The following is a 23,850-nucleotide window of genomic DNA, read 5'->3' on the forward strand; positions in this document are numbered from 1 at the left end:
TTTACAGTATGCCCTTCTAAAGGGACTTTTTTCTTACACCTCTTATGTGTGTCTTAGCATCCATGCTGCCAATCCTTCCATACACTTCATGAAGCAAATGGCTTGTCTTCCAGTACCCAGAGTATAGTCCAACTGGAGGGAAGAACATTGTGCTTCCCCAGCCTGGACTGTTATCCCAATCATACCCAGATCCTGCCCTTAAGTGTTTCTTGCACTGTTCCTACCTCTCCCTTTTAGCATGGAGTAGTGCTGAGTTTTGGGTCTGTCTTCAAGTAAACAGTATACAAAAAAAGGCAGTGCGACACATGGTGTCTGCAGTAAACAAATCGATCCCATAGAGATAAAATTGCATTCTCTAGTGTAAATCTGAAGTTAACACCATTGAGTCTAGCCCTGTCATCTGTACTTTTCATTTCTGTGGGATTAGATTGGTTTAGTTCATGCTATACCCAACCACACCAGAAGAGTGTGCTAAAAATTCTTAGTACAGATAAGCGTTTTCAGTACTTCATCATAACTTCTGCTAGAGTTTTCCCAGTAAGGGAAAGTAAATGTGTTTTTCTGTTTCCCAGCTCTTTTACAGTTCTATTCTTGTCTCACCTTAACTTGCATATATCATCAAATATCTCACTAGAGAACATTCCTTCATGTTACTCCAATAATTACATCAGTATTCTTAATTTACTGTGATTTTTTTCATTAAAAACAGAAAAACTTTTTTTCTCCCAACATTTAAATTAGTTTACATTTACTGAAAATGTTCAATTTTCCCAATCAGCCCATTCAAAAATACTAGTGGTTGTTTACAATAGCACACAGCTTGACTGTTGTTCCTGCCTGTAGATTAGTGTTTGCCTCCTACTTGATAGTTTTTGAGTCAGGCTGTTTTAAATTGGTGAATAGACTTTTTCTGAAAATAAGTTAAAAGGGATTTTTGGATCTAGCCAAATTCTGTTTATAGCTAAAGTAACTCCTTCCAGATGGTATCAGAATGACTTTTAGGCTTTACTTTGTCAGCTCTTTTTTTTGTTGGTTGCTTTGTTCATATTTGTGCTAATAAGATGCTTCTGTTGCAAGTAAAAAAGGAAAAAAAAAGGGGGGGGGGGGGGGGAAGAAGGACATTTCCTTCATTCCATGCATTAGAGAAATGAAGTGCCATCTTTGTGAAGTTAAGTACGTAGAGGTTATTTTTTTTCTAGTGAGGGCATCACCGTCACTGGTAACAGTTTGTGGAGTGGATAGTGGATAGCCTATCCACAGCGTGTGGATAATGATTAGACTGAAATAGAAGCTGGTTTACCCTTTCTCTCTTCAGAGCAAACTGACTGCTAGAGAGAAAAATATAGTAATGCATCTGGTTTTTATGGCAACGAGATGTGACTCCACAGAATTATTAAGAATTGGGTATTTCTATTTTATGTTTTCTGCTCATTTCCCTGTTTTAATTGAAAATATCTTTATAAAACATTCTGAACTTTACAATCTTCAGATGTTTCTTGCCACATCCCATGTATCTCCTGTCACACGCTGTTACCTGTTTATCCATTTGTCTTTGTCTGGTGCTCTTTCTGTAATCAGGTTGTGCACACGCTCATGGGAAGGAAAAAGGGAAATGACTGTCCTTTTGATTTCTCTCCACCCCCTCACCCCCCCAACAGTTATTAGCTAAGCTCCTGCATAATCTAGATTCCTTTATTTTCCACACTGTCTTTCTAGACAAGATTTATCATCTTGTTCAATTTTACTTTAATTATGAAACAAGTTAGAGCAAATGCTGAGGAAGTTAGAGAAATTAAAACAGTACATGTAAAAAACCAATTACTCCCATGTTCACCCTTGCTTTACTCTGATGGAACTCTGAAATTTCTTTTGGAGTGTGAAAGTTTTGAGGTTTTTAACTTGCTTTAAAAATGCATTATTCTCAGTATACCTTTCTGCACAGTATTTGTCTCAACAGACACTTCTATAGCTCACAATGATAATGTTTAAAACCTATACATTTTACAGCATTGTAATGATAATGTTTCTTCAGTAACCAGTATTACACATCTAGGAAGACAATACTCTGTGTGTGTTGGCAAAATGTTTTTTGGCCCTTTGCTTTATAAAATATGAACCTGCAGCAGATATTACTCTGTCCTGGCTGCCAAGTGCTCATATAGTGGATATAATTATTTGTCTCCATTGATGTGGACCATAATATCAAGTAACTAGTTCTTCCTCTTCTGCAGAATAATTCCTATCATTTAAGCTCTTCTGATCTTGAAACAACCCTTCAAGAGTTGGGAGCTCTAGGAAAGGAGTGGGGTTTTCTTTTTTGTTGGTTTGGGGTGTTTTGTGGGAATCTGCATGCTAAACCTGAGTTTGTAATTTTGGCAGTTTCTGACTCCTTCCTTGAAAAGCCATTGTGGGAGTGTACATTTTGCAGACCCTTGCAGTGCTTGTGGTAAGAGTGGGCTGTTTCCATATGGGCCTATCGCTCATTCCGTGGCTGATCAGTTGCTGGAGCAGCATGTTTGTTGAATGGCTGCAGGTAGATGTGCTATTTTTCAGCATAAAAATAAGGAATTGATGCCAAGAAGAGAGTGACTTTCTTTTTTCTTTTTTTCCCCTCTTGCCTCATTTCCTCCCTGCCTCCCACCTTCTTTTCTCTTCCCTTTAGATTCCTTAACAATTCCCATTGAAAGAAGCTAGTAGGTACAGAGTGTCAGGTTAGCAGCTCTGAGACCCCAAATCAGCACTTTGGCTGTCAGCAACAGAGAAACAGTGGGAGTTTTCAGAAGTACAATAATCCCGTGTGCCGATTTGTGAAATGCTCTGCTAACTCTAAGCACTGACTCTAAGACTGGGAGTTGTGAGCATCAGACGTCTGCAGCTGGGAGAGAGATATTTGAGTTAGCAGCACTGGTGAGCACATAGGATATGTGCATGACGAAAGCTGAAATTAAAATGAATTGAAGGGTAGTAATCTTCTCATCTCTTACTTCACCTTGCTTATTTGAAAGTTCTCAGGCGTTACAGTATCTGTATTTCCTCAGTAACAACATCGTCGTTGCTCAGTGTGTCCCTGTTTTTCATGCAACATATTCAAAGGCTTGACAGCTAAGAAACATGAGAACTGTATACTTCATAAAATATTTGAAAGATTTTCTTTCTGTATTCTAGGCTCATGGTGGAAGTGGAAATTTCAGCTGGTCCTATTCTAACCAGGCAGTTGCTACAGTGACAGTCAAAGGAGTAATGACAACTGGAAGTGATATTGGCATCAGCATTATTCAGGCAATTGATGTTCAGAATCCATTGCATTACGGAGAAATGAAGGTAAAACTCTTATTTTTCCTGGTTGCTCTTGAATATGGATTTGGAAACAGTGTAGAAGCTGAGAATGCCATAGACATTCTCCTCTCCAAAATGTTCCCAAGAGGTTTCCCTGCCTGCCCTGTGGCAGGTTAAGTGACCAGTTTCAGAGTTTGTGCTTCTGGGAATTCAAGCTCTCTCCACTGCATTAACCTGACTCCCACTTTTGCCCCTTCCTTATTTCCTTGGCAAGTCTTTTTCCATGTCGAAAGTTTTGAGTGCAGGAAGGAAACAGTGACTTACTACTGGCTTAGCCATCTAAGCAGACAAGCCAAACTAAAAATGCATTCTGCAGGATAAGACGTGGGTGTTTTCCTTCAATATAAAAGGATGACAGATATCATCAAGGTGCCCAAGGAAATTCCTGCCTGGATCAGTGGCTGAAATGAATACAGTGCCACATAATGAATCTAGATACTAAAGCTGGCCAAGAAAAAAATAATCTTTTAGGAAAAGTAGGAGGAAACAGGAATGAAAAATACACCTCCCAAGAGGGCTTTTGCATTCTCTGGGCAAATCGTACCCTATTCTTAGTATTTGGTCAGGGTGATCAGTGTGTGGTATGGAGTGAAGAAAATACAGGAACAACCTATGTAATGGCCCCACAGGAAAGAGTGTGCAAAGATAGGTGAAGAAGCTGCTCTGGTTAACACTGTAAATCTACAATCTTAAATGTTTTTCTCTAGAATGTTATTGACTTGGAAATATCTCCTTGTGTCCTAATTTTTCTTAATGAAACTGTGGCAGTGCTTACTCTCTCTGTCAGGCTGTTAGGAACTGCAAGACCTGTATTATTATAGAATAGAAACTAAAAGTAAGTACTGCTGTGGTGTATATTCATTACTGTGAAGTAGTACTATTCTGCTACCTTCACAAATTTGGGCATTTTAATCTATGCTTTAACTCTGCCTTTTGCAAAGAGCTAAGCATTGGAATGGAAACCTGACAGGGAAGAGGAAACTTGCTCCTGACCTCAGAAAAACTAAGATAATGTACTAAGCACGTGTGGCTAATGTGGGATCCAGAGGCTGTGTTTGTCTAACTGCACGGTCATAAATGAAATAGGTTTGTTTATGCCAAGCGGATGCTATTGAGGCTGGCAAACAACCTCCATCTGGCTAAGGCTTTATAAAGGTGATGGTCTTCATTTCTGAGGGAGCATAGAAGTTGATTTAGGAAGCACGTCTTGCAGGCCCTGGGGCAGTGCACCTTCCTTCCAGGATACGTGCCTGTAATTTAGCAACTGGTGGGGAACAAGCTGATTGCATCAAATATATATACATTAGCTTTACAAAATACCTCATCATTTTTAAGTATTCCCATGTGCAGCACTGCTGTAATTGTTATACTGCACTTCTGTTGCACCGAAGTCCCTTTTGACAAAAGTTTTAAGAAATGTGTTTGGTCAAGACTGCCAAGTCTGTCCCATAATGAAGAGACAGCTATAAGCAGATTTTTTATTATTTTTTTTTGGTATGTGTGTTTTGGGAAAGATATTTCTAACCAAGTTTTACTTGGAACAGCTGCATCTACTAATTCTGGGTTTTTTGAGGGGCAAATTAGCTTGGGATTTGTGCTCAGATTATTTGTGTAAATTTTACAAAATGTATTGGAGAGGTACGAAACTTCATGCTTAAAATAACAACTTAAATGATTAAAATAATGACACAAATTGAAATTTGTGCAGAATTTAGTTTACAGACTTGCTCTGAAATTATTCTCTGGACAGCCCACTGCTTTTTAGCAGTGTGACAATTATCAGCAAGAGATACAGGAATGAAGATTTTTTTCAGTTAAAACTTCTTATCCTCAAACATAAGTCAAAGCCTGAAGACAGAAAAAATACTTCTCTCCATGCGAGCTTTCAGAGCAGTGTATTGCACAATCTGAATGGGTTATTTTTGAATGCCTTTGTTCTTGTGTTAGGAATTGCATGCTTCATAGAGTAACTGAAGAGTTCTATTTACTGACCTCAGTGAGCAAGTTTTAGGAACAGTTAACTATGTTCCACAAGGATTACAGTTTTAACTCTGTACCATATGGTTCAATATTCTATGCTGAAGCCATTTGCAGATGGTTAGGAAGTTAAGATATTGCAAATGAAAAGCTTTGATCATAGCTATTGTTACAAAATATGCAGTCAGTCTTGGGTGGATTCTTTAACATTAATGGGAAAAGTAGCAAATCAGAATAACAAATAATACAGTTAAGGCTTGTTCGTCAACATACCAGCTATAATAGCATGCAAGATCTATTTCTGCCGGTCTTATTTCTGAAAGTAATCCTTTTGATTTCAAAAGTATCTCTTACATAAAGATTCCTTGTTGAAGCAGAAGGTTGTTAGATTAGGCAGTAGATATTTGTTAACTTATTTTAGATTTCAGACATATTACTGTGAGGAAGTGTTGAGCCCTGGACACCTTTAAAAATGTTTTGCCAACAGAAATGTGAGAAAGAAGGGGGGAAAAAAAAAAAGCAAGCCTCCATTTAGGAAATGTTTAGGTCATTAGTTCCCTTAACTTTTACATACCTGCTGCTGTGAGTGATGGAGGCTGGGGAGCCTTGCTAACTACGTCAGGTCTAGTTCAAATATTTACACTGTGAAAGTCAAGGTTGGGTACTAAATCTGTCCCAGTTGGTGATAATACCTCCTGGAGATAGCACACAACTTTGTCCACACTTTAAAATCAGTCAGAATTATGGAAGTAGCAGTAAAAGGATCACCAAGCTAATGTGAGCTTGGACTGTTATGGAAAAAGAGCACTAAAATAGTAACCAGCTTTTCCTGGCCCTTTCTGTGGCAAATAAACACAAAAGCAATGTTAAATCTGAGAAGAATTGTTTCCAGCAATCAGAGGGAAGTCAGTGGCTGGGATAAGTATACGAGAGGGCTAATTAAAATAAGGAGATCATATTGAAGTCTATTTTTCTTTTTTTTTTTTTTCTTTTTTTTTCTTCCTGGTGTCTTTTTGTGGGCTTGTGTTCATACATCTCTGTCCTGTGTTACTTTCCTCCTTTAGGTGTACGTAACTGAACCCAGTGGGATGGAGTTCACACCATGTCAAGTTGAAGCGCGTGTTGGCCAAATATTGGAGCTGCCGTTGAGAATTAATGGCCTAACAAATGTTGAATTGGGTGAGACAGTCCCACTGAGTGACTGCTCACACTTTGATTTAGTTGTGGAAGTAGAAAACCGTGGTGTGTTCAGGCCACTCCAAGGTGATTTGACCCCCTCCCTGTTTTGAAAGTTAAACTAAGATGTTACTAAGTCATACATCTCCTATGAATCACTGTTTCAATTGCTGTGTACAGTATTCCCACAGAGGTGCTTAACTTCAGAGGTGGGGATCAGAGCAGTTTTATTTTGAGAATGTATTTACTTTTTTATGCAGCACTTCCCTTTGATATTTTTGATGTTTTGGGGGGACTCTGAAAACATTTTAGCAATTATTTTATTGGATAATGTGTACTCTCCTCTATGTCTTTCTACTGATTAGTATTTTTAACATGCTCCTGTAACAAAGCTGATGGGTTTTCTCATAAGAGGGGTCCACGTATATTGTGGTTTGAGGTAGCACTGGAAGACTTAGAAGAACACTAAGATTAATAACTACTTTGCCTGAATTGTCCGGCACTACTTTCAGTTCTATAAAAACACTGTTCATTGTTTGCTCACAAGTGACTGAGACAATCAGCTGCTTAAATTTTGCCAAAGCTCTGTCATTGTAAAGCTCATTGCTTTAAGAAATGCCTCTTGTAAGGTTTATTAAGAGTATGGACTATGCATGCTATTTTTAGGGATTGCCATTAATGTTGCTGGGCTAAGTGGACACTAAGCAACGTGCTTGTTCCTGTGTCTACTGAATTCAGTATGCTGTTCAGATGTACCATTAATTTTTTCCAAGTGTCTCTTGTATGGAAGCTCTTTCCTATGCTCTTGAGCCAGTAAAACCAGTCTGCATTGTGCCATCTGTTTGCCTGAGAAGCAGCTCTTTTAAATGTCACTATGTAGTATGCTGTTGTACTGTTTGTTTAAAAAAAAATTTAAAATAGACCCCTCCCAAAATGTCCTCTAGTAAGCAGAGAAATTTCATGAAAATACCTTACTTTCAGCTAGAGAAATGATGTATTGCTTACAGTTTCTGTGCAGGAAAGCTCGTCTAAGCAGTGTGACCTATTTGTGCTTAATAACAAGCCAGTTTCATTTTAGAACAGCAAGATGAAAATATGCAGTAAGAGATAGAAGTTATATCATTTTCTACCAGAGTAAAGACTCATGTCCTGTTTAGGACAGTGTGACAATAAAGAAGTTTGAGATGTGGATACTTCGGTAAGTGTTGGGTTTGAGATGAAAGACAGTAGTGAACATTTTTATCCATTTGGTTGGAGCACACATCTCTACTTCTGGTGGAAATGCTTTTGTCAAGGAAAGCCATACTGAACTTGCATTAAAATGCCTCGGCATTTCTCTGCAAGTATGTATTTATATATTTTTAATTTATCTGACAGGAAGGCTTAAGCCAACTGCTGATTTTTGTAGTGGAGTCAGAGTAAAAGCTGAAACTCAAGGATACACAACACTTGTTGTTAGTTACACCCACGGTCATGTCCACCTCAGTGCTAGCATCACCATTGCTGCTTATCTACCATTAAAAGTAAGTCTGTTTTTGCTGTTCTTAAAGCAATCCATCACTTAAAATGCCTTTAAATGACAAATAGCAAGTTGGTGTTATGTAATAATTACGTTTAAAAAGAATGAGGTATGTGGTTGATTCACAGGAAAAGATTTATGGACTGTTTGGGGAATCGTGTTTTAACCCTTTCTCTGTGGAGCATGTATATAGTAGAGTTTGCCTACATGGACGTTGCAAGCCAACTATAGAGGAGTAGTGCGATAGCAAACTAACACATGCTGCAACTTCTGAAGTGGAAAGTGAATTTGATATCCTTGCCCATTTTTCAGACTTTTGGCAAAAGAATCACAATTGCTGTCATCTGAAGAAATATGCAGGACAGTAATAGGAGTCAACTCTCATCTGAGTGAGAATGTATATCTTATTTTGCACAGCACACCTGAATTAGTAAATTACTTTTCATCAGACTCTAGATGCATGGAAAATTGAGAGACTCAAATCTTTTGTTTCTTGACTGTCCATTTTAACTGATTAACAGTTGGCTTAATGGTGTAATAAGGGGGCAGTCACAATTCTGTGTCCATAACAACAAATGAAAGTAGGCCTAACTTATCAGTTCTGCTTTAATGGTATATAAACTGATTTTTGCAAGAAAGCAAAGCTGGCTTGCCTATATGGCTGTGAAAATGTATGCTTTTTCCCCTACAAATGGGAGAAACATATTTCACGGTTGGACAGTTCACTAAAGAAAACAGGAATAATGAACCTGAGTACAGGGTCAATATATGGAAATATGAAATAGTATGCTTACGTTACCTTCATCTTCAGAGAGCTAGCACTGAATCTGCAAAGCTGAAGTCTAATACATTTGACCATAGGGGGGTTTTTTCCCCCAAATCTGGAACAAAAGTTTCTGCAAATGCTACAAATTTGTGACTGTAATGATGATTTTACTTTTTAAGTATGCTTTTCTGTCAAATAGCTTAAATAGCTGAGTATAATTATTTGAAGATGCTGAGACATCCTAAGCAGAGTGTGTAAACTTTCTATTATTGGCAGCAATGTGTGAGAGAGGCATAGTACCTTTAATTAGGAATTTTGCATATGTCTGGTATCATTCACATTTATTAGCAAAGTCCCTTGAGGTGTTGTAACACTGCTTTTCATATATAAAGTTAAATGATTCTAGGGTACTTAACAGAGCAAATACATGGTGACAAGGAGGATAGATTAAGTGCACTTTGGAAAAAAAAAAAATATCTGTGCTTGGATATCTCAGTGAAGAACTTATTTGTCTTTGAAGTGTGGAACAGAGAATTCCATATTCTTTTCCCTCCTTCCTGCAGAATGAAATATTTATGATGCCCAAAAATGGAAGGCAACATTTTTATGTCAGATATCTATTTTTAAAAAATAATAACATAAAAAGTGGGAGAAAGATAAACAGGATTCAAAGGGCAGGCAGACACTTGATACTAAATCTCATGGTTTTCCAATGGGTTTTTACCGTTGTATTACAAATACAACCAGGGAGTAAATGGGAGAAGAGAGGAACATTTTTGCCAACCTTTGCCTTCTCTCTCTCCCAACCAAAATGCACTTATGGAAAGAATTGAACCATGCTTTAAGTTAGCTGCTGTTTCTTTCTTACTAAACACCTAAGTAATATGGTGATGTGGAACACAAGCTACAAATGGTTATTGTGTATTAAAATGTCAGGTTAATTTCTGTGATGATAAATACCACAGGCTGTCCCAGTGATGCACATCAGTGTAGAATTTGTTGTAGAGGTTTGAAGTAAAACTTGTGTCGGAGAATAATTACATGCACAGAACCATGCTGCAGAGAGAACTGTCAAGTGAAAGTAAAATTTGCCATTATTTCATTCATTTGAAGTTGTCTGTTTAAAAAATGTGGTAGAATGTTATCTCTCTGAATGTTCTCAGAAGAGCATATTAAGGGTCTTTTGCTGTAATTCTTCATGAAAGAGATGTGATTAGAATGTAGTTAAAACTTTTCTTTGGATCCATGGGTTCCATTGAATATAATCCCACTGGACAGAATTCTTGTAGGTGATGCTAACTATTTTGGTACAACTCTGTTCTTAAATAACCATTCTTACAAACCACTGTGTGGGAAAAATCATAGCCTAATCAAATCAACAAAGATAGCTCTTCCATTAAGAAGGAAGTGTCTTTTGCAAAGTACAACCAAACTATGTGTAAATAGAATCATTAATTTGTAATTAATTCATTCATTACAGACTATTGATCCTCCATCTGTTGCTTTAGTGACTTTGGGTTCCTCTAAAGATATGTTATTTGAAGGAGGACCTAGACCATGGGTACAAGAACCTTCAAAGTTCTTCAGGAACATCACCACTGAGGATGCAGAAAGTATTGGTCTGTCTTTATTTGGACCTCCTACATCTCGAAATAACATCCAGCATTGGGTTAGAGTGTCTTGCAAAAGCCTGGGAGAGCAAGTAAGTGCCAGAAGGTATTTGTATTGCCCTCTGTCAAACACTGAGCTAAGGCAACTGAGAACAGGCTTCAGACAGATTTATGATACCATATACCTTTTATATAACAAGCAGGTTTTATAGTAAGCCAGTAAAGAACTTGGGTAAGTATATTGTTTATGCATTGTGATGCTGGTCCAGGTTTTAGAGTGAGCATTTCATAGCATTATGTTATAAAGTGGTTTATGATGGGTTTATTGCATCATAAAGCCAAGTCACAGAAACCTTATATTGTGGAATGCGTTAAACATTAGATCCCAAAAGTGCAGCTTCAGTTTGCATAAATAGGATCATAGCAGAAGGTTACTGCAGTAAACTGACTCTTCTGTCTAACCTGCTTCTCTTAACCAAGTTACCTTCCAGTGTAATTCTGTTTAGTCAAACGAAAGACAGCTATATGAATTTACTGCTCTGATATTTGTGCAGTCATTGTGATAGTGGCTGTAGATGTTTTCCACCTGGTCTTGTTTTCTCCAACATGCATGATTTATCCTGTTTTACTCACCCTGGCCAGTCTATAAAGCATTTAGCTTTGATTTAATGTTTTTCTCCTGTAATTCTGCAAGGCCTAAGCATTTTGGTGTGGCTGCCAAATTGTTTAACTGATTTCCTCAGTGGACACTGTAAAAGTGTAGCTATTTCTGTAAGTGATAATTCAGAAGGGAAAAACATTTTGTTGTTGTTGTCGATGACTGTGCATGCGTTTGCTGTCTGTCCTCAAGTGTTGTGCAGAACAGATCACATCTGGCTCTGGCGAGCATCAGTGCATGAGTGGATAAAGCAGGGAACCAGGGCTACCTCAGCCTGCTGGGATAGCCTTCTCTGTGTTTATATCCACTTTGTTTTGTTGAGGGCTAAAAAAGGAATCTAAAATAAAACATAGGATGGTTTTTAAACACAGTGAAGTGACTATAAATATTGTCTTTGGGCTGTGCTGTTCTCGCTCTGCAAGAAAAACACCTGCCTGTTAGCTTGTGAAGTTACAAAAGATTTGTCATTTGAATCACGTTTGATAGTAATAAACGTGAATACCTAGGAAGAAAGTTCCCAGGAATAGTACTTTGACAATGGTATAGAACTGTTCTTGAAATATGCACCTCCTTTTACATCTTCCGTGGTCCTAATGGTGCTGTAAATCCCCAAGAATCGTATTTTCGCTTGTTCATTCTGACATCAGAGTGTAACTGAGATCTGTGAAATAGAACATGCCTGAACCCAGTAGTCCTCTTCTCTTTCCTCACTTATCTGTTTTCATAATTGTACAGGTTATTGCCTTAACAGTTGGAAACAACCCCACAATCACCAACCCTTTTCCAGCGGTTGAGCCTGCTGTTGTGAAGTTCATCTGTGCTGTCCCTTCACGACTCACTTTGACTCCTGTTTATGGAAGTCCTCAGCTTGATCTCTCCTGCCCTTTGCTGCAACAAAACAAGCAAGTGGTAAGCCTGAGAAGTGACAGGAAAAGAATGTGTCTCTGTAACTTAAGAATCAGTGTCTGGACCTCCACATAAGAAATAAAGTATCTGACTTGCTGCAAGTGTAGCAGGAACTCTAGTGTTGTGGGCCACACTGGTATCATTGTCTCTGCAGAGAGCAGTCTGAATGCAAGTTTCCTATAGTGATCATTTGAACAGGCTTATAAAGGGATCTACCAGAAAATAGGAGTATATATGAAAGCATTTGGATTGTGGCTTCTCACAAAAGTGTCGCTGTGAGGAAGCCTTTCTGACTTGTTTTGAGATAAATTTCTTTTTTATTAAAAAAAAAAGGGGGGGGGAAGGGGAGGGGGGAAATGTTCTCAGCAGTTGTTTCTAAGAAAAGTACTTTTTCCCTATACCACTTCATTCTAATCTAACTATTCCATTGAGTATATAGAGACATATTTTACTATACACATATTATTACATGAGTGTACATTTCTGTGTGTTTTACGAGTAAAGGCACAAACACTGCTGACATGAAGATACCTATGTAAGCATATACAATGAGTATTGTTCAGTGACATAAGATGTATTCAGCTTTGCAAATCTGAGTCACAACAGATGGACAATGCATATGTGTAGATAATAAAGCATAAAGAACTCTTTCTTCTATATCCTAATGAGTGCCATCACATGTTGTCTGCTGAGTAAACTGTGTGTTTTGTCATGTTAATATTAGCAGGCAAATATAAAGTCATGCTACTTTCATAAAACGGCAATGTGTATTGAGTTGATTAATCATTTTAAGTAACTTCTATGTAATAACAAGATAAGGAGATTTTTGCATATTCTAAGTCACTTCACAGTTTACCTGTTTTTCTAGCTCCGTTATGTGTCAGTTAGACTACATCAGTACACTGCTATCGCTAATGATTTTCAGAAGATGAACACTAGAATTTTGAGCTATGTCTTCTGAGAAATAGCAATATTTTTCATTATTTGTTTGAATTCCAAAGATGACATACTTGAGCTGTGTAATTCAATTTTTGTTTTAAGGTAATTCACTGGCTAACACCCCCCCCCCCCCCCCCCCCCCCCCCAAAAAAAAGATAAATAAACCAAACCCTTGCAGCTGAAGTACAGCTTAATGACTTCGCACTGATGGCTCATTTTAATGGCTTGTGTAATGAGTGTTATAATAAATCTCATGCAACTCAGCATACATTTTCTTTTTTCTTTTAGTGATTAAAAATCGTCTTGCATCTGTCAGTTCAATGTATTCATTATTTTTCAGGTTCCTGTTTCAAATTATCGCAATCCAGTATTGGATTTGGCTGCATATGACCAGCAGGGCAGTAAATTTGATAACTTCAGTTCTCTTAGTGTTATCTGGGAATCAATAAAAAAGTCCTTAGCTAATATTGAGCCTGATATGCCAATGGAGCTGACTCTGAAAGAAGATGGAAGTGGTCAAAAGAAAATGCACGGTATGAATTAGTTTAAATGAGCATTTCATTTTTTGAAAAAGGTCAGGATTAAATGTATTTGGTAACATGTGAGCTTGATTAAAGAAATTATTGTAATATGTAGTCATGTTTCAGTTTATCCTCCATGTGCTGTCACCACCCAGACTGGACAGACCAGGGAGTCATGTTTAATTTGAAATTCCCTCGGGTTAAATTAAGGTGAAACGACACCAAATGCTCAGTTAAAGATTTTATTCATGACAGAAACAAACTGAACTGGGGAGACATGATAGTAGGTGGCAGGGTTTATCACAACAGTAATTGGCGTAAGACTACTTCTGTAAACCGTGTAACCCAGGGTAACCATATACATCAATTCAGGGGATAAGGAGATCCCTCCTGTCGAGTCATGAGGTTCAGAGCAGACCCCTTTGCTTTCCAGAGTCCTCCTCAGAGAAGGGCCTAGGTGTGGCTGGATCCACTCTTAGTCTCAGACTTGGTCAACAGTTTATGTCTTGAAACGATTGAGATGTAGGGATTGTGGAAAAGGAAAGAGAGAAGAAGAGAGAAAGACTTCACCGGTCCTGGGTCCAGTGTTGATTCAGTCAGCCGAGGGGTCCGGTCCCGGTGGGCTTGCGCACCTGGGGCTTCAGTTTGTTCCTTTTATCATCCTTGCCCCTCCTTTGGGCAGACACCTGAACTGGTCAGGCTAAGGAGCAGTTTGTGAGCCTCTGGGCTTGGGGGTCGTTTGTGGAGTAACTTTTCCTTCCCTGCAGACGTGGCCATTGTTTGATCTTTGTATCAGAACAGGGAGCTGCACACCCTCCAGCACGCCCTCCCCCTCCTGTTGCTGATGCCTGAGCTGATGGGCTTTTCACATTGGTTCCTTGCTGTGTAGGGTTTGTATTTAAGCAGAACTTGCCCCACCACAATGCTTGAGACACTAACTCTTTCAGTCTCTCACATGTGCATTTTAAGTGTCTGCCATTTAAAAAAAAAAAAAAGAAAAAGAAAAAAAAGACCAAACCGAATGCCTAGAACCTGTCTTGAGAGAGAAAATCCTGGTCTGTTTAGAAGATAATGGAAGAGATTAGCAGTGTACATTTAATCTTTTTTTATTCCCCATAATTAGATTTATTTGACTTTTTGTTTGATTCTAGGCTTACAGACTGTTACAGTTCATCGTGAGTCTGGAACAACTGCCATCTCTGCAACTGCAACAGGATACCAGCAATCCCATCTCAAGGCAGCTAAAGTAAAAATACCGGTACTCAGAACTCTGGTTTTTTTGTTGCCATTTTCCTGGGATTCTTGATGTATGGTGTTCCTATGTATTTATTTCCTCAGTGCATGGTAATGTAAAAATAAGGCAGCTCCATAGCTGATTCTGAAGACGGATTCATAACACAACGTTTTTATAATGTTCATGGCTTTTCCTGCTTTCCTCTGTGCTACCTGCTGCTATCCATATCAAATATATCCAATTCCTTTTTTTTTTCCTTTTTTTAAACTATCTGGGCAAGGGGATTACAAAGAATTGTTTCAGTTTGGTTTATTTCGATTTAGGCTTTTTAATGAATTGGTGAATCTCTGCTGCTTGTCCTTCACTAAGGCAACCATGTGCTTAGTGCAGCTGTCTCTGGGGAAAGCGAATGTATTATTTCCACTGCAAAACTGGGTAGAAAGGTTCTGCATGAGCAATGCAAAAGCTGGCTGATATCCTCATACGGACCATATGTAAAATCTGGACTCTGACTAATACTTTTTTTTCCTTTGGTCTCACATTGATCTTCTAGAAGGGAGAGACTACTCATTTGTACCGTGCCAGCCATAAGCCTAGGCTCTAATTTTACAAGTCATTAGCCACTCCCTGAAATACTTTAGTTTGTAGATAAGTACTCAACATAGGGAAGAACAACAGCAAAAAGTAGTGTTGATGAACAAAGAAGGCAGATGTAAACAGATGGCAATTTTCTGTTTGTGTCACTTTTTTAAATGAATATAAAGGCAGCTTTCAGCATATGGAACAACCTGACGTGCATAGTAACTAACTCTTAAAATATCCTGCTTCACTAAATTGAAGTTCTGTTTAATTTTGTTAAGCAAGATTTAAGTGAGTTTTGACTATATGTGGTTCTGAATCACGTACCATGAAAACAGAGTTGAGACAAAGAGTAAAATACAGAGCTCGAGGTTACAGTATTTTTACTTCAAAACAGTTAACAGATGGGCACTAGTAATGTGAAATATCCTGTGGCCCAGGTTTCTGTCAGTATGTCCAAGGTTTGGCATCTGGATGGTAAATTTCTTTGGAAGACAATCTGTATTGCCAGTTGGCTCTTGTCTTTTCACTGAGGTTTCCAGTCTGCTCTTGTTGGGAAGCATGGTGTAGATGCATTTCCACTGAAGAATTTGACTATAACTTAGTCAAAATTACTAGATTAAAGACACAGCTACTTTGTCACCTAACATATTTGGTTCTGTATCTTTTTTCTCTTAAGAAAATTGAGTTGTAATAAGAATACTTGGTGTTCTGCAATCATTTTGTAATTCACTGTGCTCTGCTTTATTAAACCAATATTCAATATTCTTTTTTACATTTAGAGATAATTAGAAAAGTGAATTCTCTAAACTTTGCCTTGAGTTCAGAGAAGTTTATTGTATTTCAGTGTGGGATACATACATGTAAAATGGCACCGGAGTTCTATTTAAGTTCTAGTCTCTAAGTTTGGGAGGAATCTTTTTGATAGTTGAAGAGTAGTTGTAGATACCACTTCTGGTACAGTTACATAGGCTCATGTATTTTTTCTTTAAATTAGGTAATCTGTCTGCTTTTATCAAATACATTAGAAATGGACTGCTATATTCTGCTTTCAAACCTGTCCATACTTAGACTTCTTTCTTACAGACAAAAATGCAAATAAAAATCTAATAGATGGTGTATTAAGATGTCTTGATCACTGTTCCATGTTTAAGTGGAGCATCCTATTATATTAGGGAAAGATGACATCCTTTCTACATCAAGGAAATAATTCTACTAATTAGGTGAAATGGGTATATAATACTAACTTCCTCTAAAAAAAAAAAATAAATTTTCCCTTTCTAAGCAAATGTTATTGTAAGTGAATGATTAAACCTGCATCTGGTCCAGTGTTTATGTACTTACATTTAAGGAAGAATTTCTTTTGGTGGCCTGCTAGGAAGAATCCTAAAAAGATGAACTTGAAGTAGAAGAAAACATTCTGTCTCTATGCTTTATCATTTTGTATGAACATATAACATGTCTCTGAGTTAATATCCTATCTGTGTATGTCAGACTTGGTTAACTGATTCTGCTACATCTTTAATGTACAGGCCTTTGCTCTTTGTCTTGGTCAGAGATGCAGAATACACCAGCATGTCCTGTATATGACCTTACCTGTAGAAGCGAGGTAGTTACTGAGCCAATTACTAGATCTTGTGGACATTCTATTAACCTAAACTTCTCCAGCTCTGGCTCTTTGTTCATCTGTTTTAAGCATCTTTCCCTGCACGTATGAGAGACTTGCACTGTTTTCTGACTCTTAGTGTTTGCTGTAACAGCCAGAATTGTTTCTTTCAGTATGAACGTCTTCAACCAGTGTCTGCCACTATTGAACTGATACTAGTGGAAGATGTAAAAGTGAACCCTACAGATGTCTCCATTTACAATCACCCTGACATACAGGTAAGGAATTATTCTGCTACTTTCTAACTGCAGGCAGGAAAACTTCAAAAATTGTATGGTATGTGTTAAGGATACCAGTTTCAGCAATGTACTAGAAAGACACAACCTAATTTTAGATGCTTTTCTGGTTTTGCAGGCAGAACTTTTCATAAAAGAAGGTTCTGGATATTTTTTCATTAATACCAGTGTTGCAAATGTTGTAAGAGTCACACACGAGGAAACTCAAGGTATTGCCTTGGTGAGTGAAGTATTTTGTTCTTTTATGTCTTTTTGGCAATCTGAATATCATTCTGCAGTTTCATTACTAGTGGTTGTTTTCCAGTACACATGGATAGAGACGCAATAACTGAATCTTGGCTGTGTTTGCCTGTCACAGCCAAGCTTCAGGTAGGGGATCTTTGCACTAGCAATTTCAGGTATAGTTTAAGGTATAGGAAATTGTTTCACCAGAGTTGTGATGCATATGTATACTCTATACAAGATAAAAGCCAGTACAAGTTGTTCTTTACCCATTACAATTTTGCAGTAAAATGTTCCTGATTTCATAAATGTTTATTCATAAAGAGTCATAAATAAAAAATTAAAAAATGAAAAATAATGTGACAGAATTATTCAGAAGTGTTATACAAAAGATTAATTGGTTTCTAGAATAATAGTGGAATATTTGTTGTAGGTCAGTACTTCTGAAATCTTTTTCCAGTTCTATTTCAGGACATTTTGCTATCACAGTGTTTTATCCTGATTTTGTGAATAAGTATCTATTAAAGAGTTAATTTCTGATCTCCATATTAAATTTTTAATGCACTTTTCCACCAGAAGATGCAACTAAACTACAGTTATGCTTGACTTCATCCAGGCCCAGGATATGAGATGCATTCTACAGTGAACAACAATAAAACTATATATTTGCATTGTAGCTTTCATTAGACAAGAATTGGAAGAGACACAAGTTGGTTTTAAGTTTATAATTTACACATTTATCTTGTAATAAATAACGTTGATGAAACTGTGAAATAATGATGATAAAGGTGGCTTTTTTTCATTGTTGAGAATATGGAAAGTACTGGTGAAACATTTTGATAGTCTCTACTGTCAAAAGCATAAGGTGGGAATATTTTTCTAACAGAGTCAGCTAGGCACAGAGGTGGGGAAAAATAGAAGAGATGACCTTATTTTTGTACATTCTACACTGTTTCAACTCTTAATATTTTTTAAGTCAGATCTCCCTCATGGGTTCAGCAGTGCTTTAATTGATGTACACAAGATAATTTCAGAATAGAGCAGTGAACTTATCTTGCTGGCACTGTTCCACTACTTAAGCTTTGTGAAGTACAAAAAGAGATTTATTTTAACTACCTGTCAGATTAAAGGAGAGAAAACTCCATCTTTTAACACATTTAAAAAACATTTTGGGAAAAAAAAGAACCACCAAACCCCCACATTTTAAGAATCTTTTAAACCTGCATGCTATGTTTGAGTTAAATCCCAGTATTGCCTAGGGATTTTTCTTCCAATAGAAGCCAGCAGAATGGTCTGTGTAGAAAATCAGCAAGTTGCAGTCTGATGTGCCAGGCTGATGCCATAGCAGGTATCAGTGGAACCAAGTTGATATAGGATGGTTTGGCAGTAAACTGTTCTGAGAAGCTAAATTCAAGTTATCTAGAGCAGTGATTATCAGACTTTTTACTGGGGCTGCCAAGGATAAATTCTATACCTCTTACTCTCTTTTTAACACAGCAGCGTTTCTGGACATGGGTGATAACATGGGGGAAGAATGAATAGTGGTAATACACTGTATACTAGGGAGCCACTGGACACCTAATAGCCAATGGGAATGGAAGAAGTAGCTGGGACAGGAATGGTTTTTCTAAGTTGTCGTAGCCCTGCTTTCCCCTTTGGCCCTCTGCTCTGGTAGCTGCTTTTCTCTGGTCTCCTAGCCCAAACTGAGCTCCATTACATCTTCTTCCTCATGGTTGTGCTGGCTGCCTCCTCCTGGCCAAATCCCCTTCTCTGCTTTCCATGGCTGTGTGTTAATATATGCCCCTAGCACCTGTATTAGCCACCCACTTTGGGAACTGCTGCTGTTCTGAAAGCTGACATTTGTTAAAACTTTATATTCCTTTCTATTTTGAGGCGAAAGTAAGAGTGGTGCCCTTGAAGAACAAAATGTCAGCCCTTCCCACCGCTCTTACTGCTAACTCCTGTAGAACTGCCAAGTAATGCTATGGATTACATTAAAATCCTTTGAACTGGGGGCCTGGCTGTCCACCACCCCTTGTTTCAGAGTTCATCTTCATAAGCCAGATGAGTGCATAGAATAGGGCACCAAACATCTGCACTGTCTCTGGCCCAAGTGAAGGTACCTGTGAAAAAGAGAATAGCTGGGATCGTCCCTGAGGTGTGTGGCAAGGTCAGGCAAACAGCAAGAGAACTGCAAAGATGATGTGAGCAAGGTGTGGATGCATAGCCTTGAGAAAGTGTGTGGAGACGACTTTGGGATTGGTGCCTAGTTCTTGTACTTGTGAGCAGAGGTATCTTTCTCCATTGTTTGATTCTCCTTGTATTCTGAGAAGTGTAACATGTACGTTCTATGTATAAAAAAATTAATAAAATAATCATAATAGTTGTATCAAAGAAATACCTGGTTTATCAATCATCCTCTTACTTGGGAAGATCTACCACCAGATTTTGGCTATTCATCCAGATTAAAAGCAATAACTGTAAAGTATGAATCTTGCAGGAAGCAACACCAATGCTTTATAAGCATAGCCTCTGTCCTTGATTTTTCTTTTTTTTCCTTATCTTTTTTCTTTCACTTCACTAAGAAGAGTGTCATTGCTCTGAATGATTTGTTGTGGGGTTTTTGTCCTTCTGATGGCAGAAGGAGAATAACAGGATGCCAGACTGCTTCTAGCTTAAGACACGTTAATTCCGTTGCTGCCCAGAGGCTGTCTGCACTAGCTCAATAGTATGATACTTTTTACATACATTTTACAGCTTTACTTTTACTTTGGAGGAAGAATTATCTGCGTCTAAAGCCTGGAGACTTCTTCATCCAACTGCATCAGCCCTGAAAGTGATATAAATTTTATCCTATGAATGACAGACAAATGAAAATAAGAGGTGCTATAATAGAATTTTCTTTTGGCATTGCAGGTGAATCCTCTGCTTCCAGGATCAGTGACTGTAATGATTCATGACTTGTGTTTGGCTTTCCCTGCACCAGCTAAAGCTGAAATTTATGTATCTGATATACAGGAACTATATGTCCGAGTTGTTGACAAGGTTAGTGGCTTTGAAACCAGAATTATTAGCTGATCCTGATTGCCCTGATTCCTTGTGCTGATCATGAATGTAAAGATGAGACATGTACAAGATGATACAATGTAGTGGTTAGGGCCCTCTGCTGCAGCTGTATGACCTTAAGAGAAATAGTTTGATCTCCCTATGTTTCTGTTTCTCCCTCCCAAATTTATCATTTTAGGTTGTAAGTCTTTCACAGTATCAAGTGTCTCTTACTTCACATTCTGTGTGGCAGCACTCTCAACTTTTGCATTTACACAGCAATGTTAATTCATAATTTATATGAACATGCTAATTTACATTTCCTGTTGTTTAAAGTGCATGAGAACAATTCTTTTAGGAGTAGGTTTTGCCCCAAGGTCATTTTCCATATGTCATGTTTTAAAAATGAACCAAAAAAAAGTCCGACTCATTTTACTTGCCAGTGCGTCTTGGGTGCATCTTACACAAAATAAGTGTTGATATTTCTGGATGGTTTAATTATGCCCTTGCCAGCTGAAAGACCTGAATTCATTTATTTAATTTGACGCTAACCATAGCTGGCAGGGATTATTCTTTAAAATCAGTGCTAATCTAACCTTGGGGCTTTATCTCTAAGACCCTACTAAAAATGTAATACAAAATAAAAGGAAAGCGTTTATGCTAATAAATAAGAATAACTTAAAAGAAAAATGACTGGATGTGACTGTGTTTCAGGTGGAGATTGGAAAAACAGTTAAAGCTTATGTCAGAGTTCTGGATGACTCTAAGAAACCTTTTCTGGCGAAATACTTTGCTGTCATGGATCTAAAACTAAGGGCAGCATCTCAGATTGTTTCCCTTGTGTAAGTTAATGGATTTTTTTTTTAATTAATTTGCAAATACGCTTATAGGCAGAATAAGCAAAAATGAGTGAAGGTATTGGTTTGGAGGCATGGTAGTATACCATGAGTATATGAGTTTTTATTTATTTTATTTTTGTAAAATTTTAATTACCTGTTAAATGGTAAAAAATGGTTATTTGTCAGGAAAATTGCCTAAGCTAACAATCTAAATCTTGTTGACTGACAAATGAGACTGTATTCACATGCTATAATATTTTGTGGAGCCCTATGCATCTTGGAAGCAGTGACTTGGCAAATAATGTCATGTGAAGAACTCCGTGAAGATTTATCAAACTCATTCTGTCTGTCACTTAACCTTTTAGAAACAGGTAGCCTAAATCATCCTATTGCCTCAAAGCTCCTTATTTTCCAAGCTCTAAACACAATTAAAATCACAGGGGAAAAAAGGGGGTTTGGACTGTTGATTTTTAGTGTTGAAGTAATCAGTAAAAATAATTCTGCTTTGTATGGGGAAGTGTGTGTCTGTATTTGCAAATATGTGCAAATATATATGGACTGCTTGGCTGTATCTATCCCACTCCATTAAATAGTGTCAAGGTATGTAATCAAGGCTTGTGCCACTAGTGTCCATACTGGTCAAATTGTTAGTGGGCTCCCAGGCAGAGTTTTGGTCTGTACCAGCTAACACTCTTGTTTCACTTTCATTTCAGGTATTTCATTGTAAGATAAAACATAGGCTACGAAGAGCCATTTCATGATGCTACATGTAGAAATGCGATGGTTACCTTAATTTTGCCTAAGACCCTATCCTTATGATAAAACTGCTGTGCACCAAATAAGTCCTTTGCATTTGTTATTCATGTAATTTATTCAATGAACTTCTCTATTTTAATGTGTTTCTTTGCTACAGCCCACTCAGTGAAGCTCTTGATGACCATACTGCTGCTTTTGTAGTGCATGGGATGGCCATTGGTCAGACTAGTCTTATGGCAACTGTTGCTGACAAAAGAGGACAAAGAATCAACTCTGCTCCACAACAGATTGAAGTAAATAATTTCAGATAAAATACATGTGTAAACAAAATCTGTGTTGTGATAGAATAGGAACAGTGTATTATAACAAATTTATAGTACAGTAATTACTTTGTCAGAAAAAGTAAACACATCGTTCTGTCCAGAAATTACCCAAATGCTAATCTGTTTCAGATTTCAGTGGTTTTTAACTGCAAGTGATGAGTTAAGTTTCTGCATGCTCAATTTACTGTAACTAAGCAAGTGAAGACACAGTTTACACTTGCATGTACTGTTTTGTGACATAATTTATCTGATTGAAATCATGTGAAAACAAATATTCATATTTCTATTTTTAGGTCTTTCCCCCATTTCGACTACTGCCAAGGAAAGTGACCCTAATTATTGGGGCCACGATTCAGGTGAGGCATCTTACCTATTTTCTTTCCTTTGTAATTTCTATTTTAAAATAAATGTATATAACTTATTTTTCAGGAGTAGATATTCAACTTGGCAATTTAGCTGATTCACACTGAATACTCCTCCTAACAAGAATAGTTCATTCTTCAGCCACCTTCCATTTTACTGTCTTGCCAGATCAAAGGTTTTGTATTTGTGTCAAGGGAGCATCAGCTTTTCCAGTGTTAAATACCAGCACAGCATTAATAAATCTGTCACTTCCATGAAATTAAGCATAGTGGGCTAGTTCTACAACCTGAAACACAGAGCAGAGCTATACCATGTGTGGTGAAGAGAAAGTGACGTAAATTTCTTCTGAAACTTTCTGGACTAGATGTAGCATCAGCCTGTTACATTCTATAAAGCACATAGTCCACTTTTGCACTTAGCTCACATATTTCCCAGTCCATCATCATGCAAGGACCAGTGTGCAGGAGAAGTAAGTCCTGAGATGCCCCGCGAAGGTTCAGACAGCCTTTTCTTACTGAAGACATTGTGGTGCTGAGCACAGAAGGGGTATGTACCCTGTAACATTAACCAGAAGAAATACCTGATGGGTTAATTTTAGTTGTTCTGTGTGCTTTTAATTATAGATCACTTCAGAAGGAGGCCCTCAACCTCAATCCAACATCATTTTCTCCATCAGCGATGAGACAATTGCATCAGTGAACAGCACTGGACTTGTCAGAGGAGTGGCAGTTGGGAATGGAACAGTAACAGGAGTGGTGCAAGCTGTTGATGCAGAGACAGGGAAGCTTGTTGTGGTGTCTCAGGTAATGTTTTATGATCCTGTTTGGGGCTGAAAGAGGCTCTCTAACTCATGAGTATGGCTCAAAAGGGGCGAATAGTCTTTCTGAATCAGTAACGTTATCTTGTGCACTTTCCTGGTTTCCTTAAGGAGATGAAAAATCAGTGTTTCCTACTCCCTGGCCTGTGAACTTACGTATGTGCTGACACAGGTGATACTTTCAACAGATAGCTAAATCTTGCTGTACCTTAAAACAAAGTTATACTGATAACCCAGGAAGACTTTATGAATGGTCTGATATCTTTAGAATTGATTAGTAAATCTAGAAAAGCTCATCTAAAGAAGCCTTTCCAGAACAGCAGAAGATTGTCCCTGCCTGCATCACCTTACAGTTTAGTAGC

The 23,850-nt window shown here is 37.8% G+C and overlaps 1 protein-coding gene across 5 annotated transcripts in view; it reads left to right on the forward strand.

Annotated features, from left to right (window-relative positions):
• Window positions 1-23,850, forward strand: part of NUP210 (nucleoporin 210) — a 68,137-nt gene that overhangs the window by 23,824 nt on the left and 20,463 nt on the right. For 4 of the 5 annotated variants that reach the window (XM_049826362.1, XM_049826365.1, XM_049826364.1 and 1 more), the window contains 14 exons: window positions 3,166-3,321; window positions 6,378-6,576; window positions 7,867-8,012; window positions 10,255-10,476; window positions 11,778-11,951; window positions 13,228-13,420; window positions 14,560-14,666; window positions 17,001-17,105; window positions 17,242-17,343; window positions 20,262-20,390; window positions 21,105-21,232; window positions 22,143-22,278; window positions 22,602-22,664; window positions 23,295-23,474. In XM_049826362.1, the coding sequence (XP_049682319.1) occupies window positions 3,166-3,321; window positions 6,378-6,576; window positions 7,867-8,012; window positions 10,255-10,476; window positions 11,778-11,951; window positions 13,228-13,420; window positions 14,560-14,666; window positions 17,001-17,105; window positions 17,242-17,343; window positions 20,262-20,390; window positions 21,105-21,232; window positions 22,143-22,278; window positions 22,602-22,664; window positions 23,295-23,474 (2,040 nt within the window). The remainder of the gene's footprint in view (window positions 1-3,165; window positions 3,322-6,377; window positions 6,577-7,866; window positions 8,013-10,254; window positions 10,477-11,777; window positions 11,952-13,227; window positions 13,421-14,559; window positions 14,667-17,000; window positions 17,106-17,241; window positions 17,344-20,261; window positions 20,391-21,104; window positions 21,233-22,142; window positions 22,279-22,601; window positions 22,665-23,294; window positions 23,475-23,850) is intronic. The other variant, XM_049826363.1, reaches the window with a different exon arrangement.

This window comes from Accipiter gentilis, chromosome 23 (genome assembly GCF_929443795.1).
Source record: "Accipiter gentilis chromosome 23, bAccGen1.1, whole genome shotgun sequence".
Classification (NCBI taxonomy): domain Eukaryota; kingdom Metazoa; phylum Chordata; class Aves; order Accipitriformes; family Accipitridae; genus Astur; species Astur gentilis.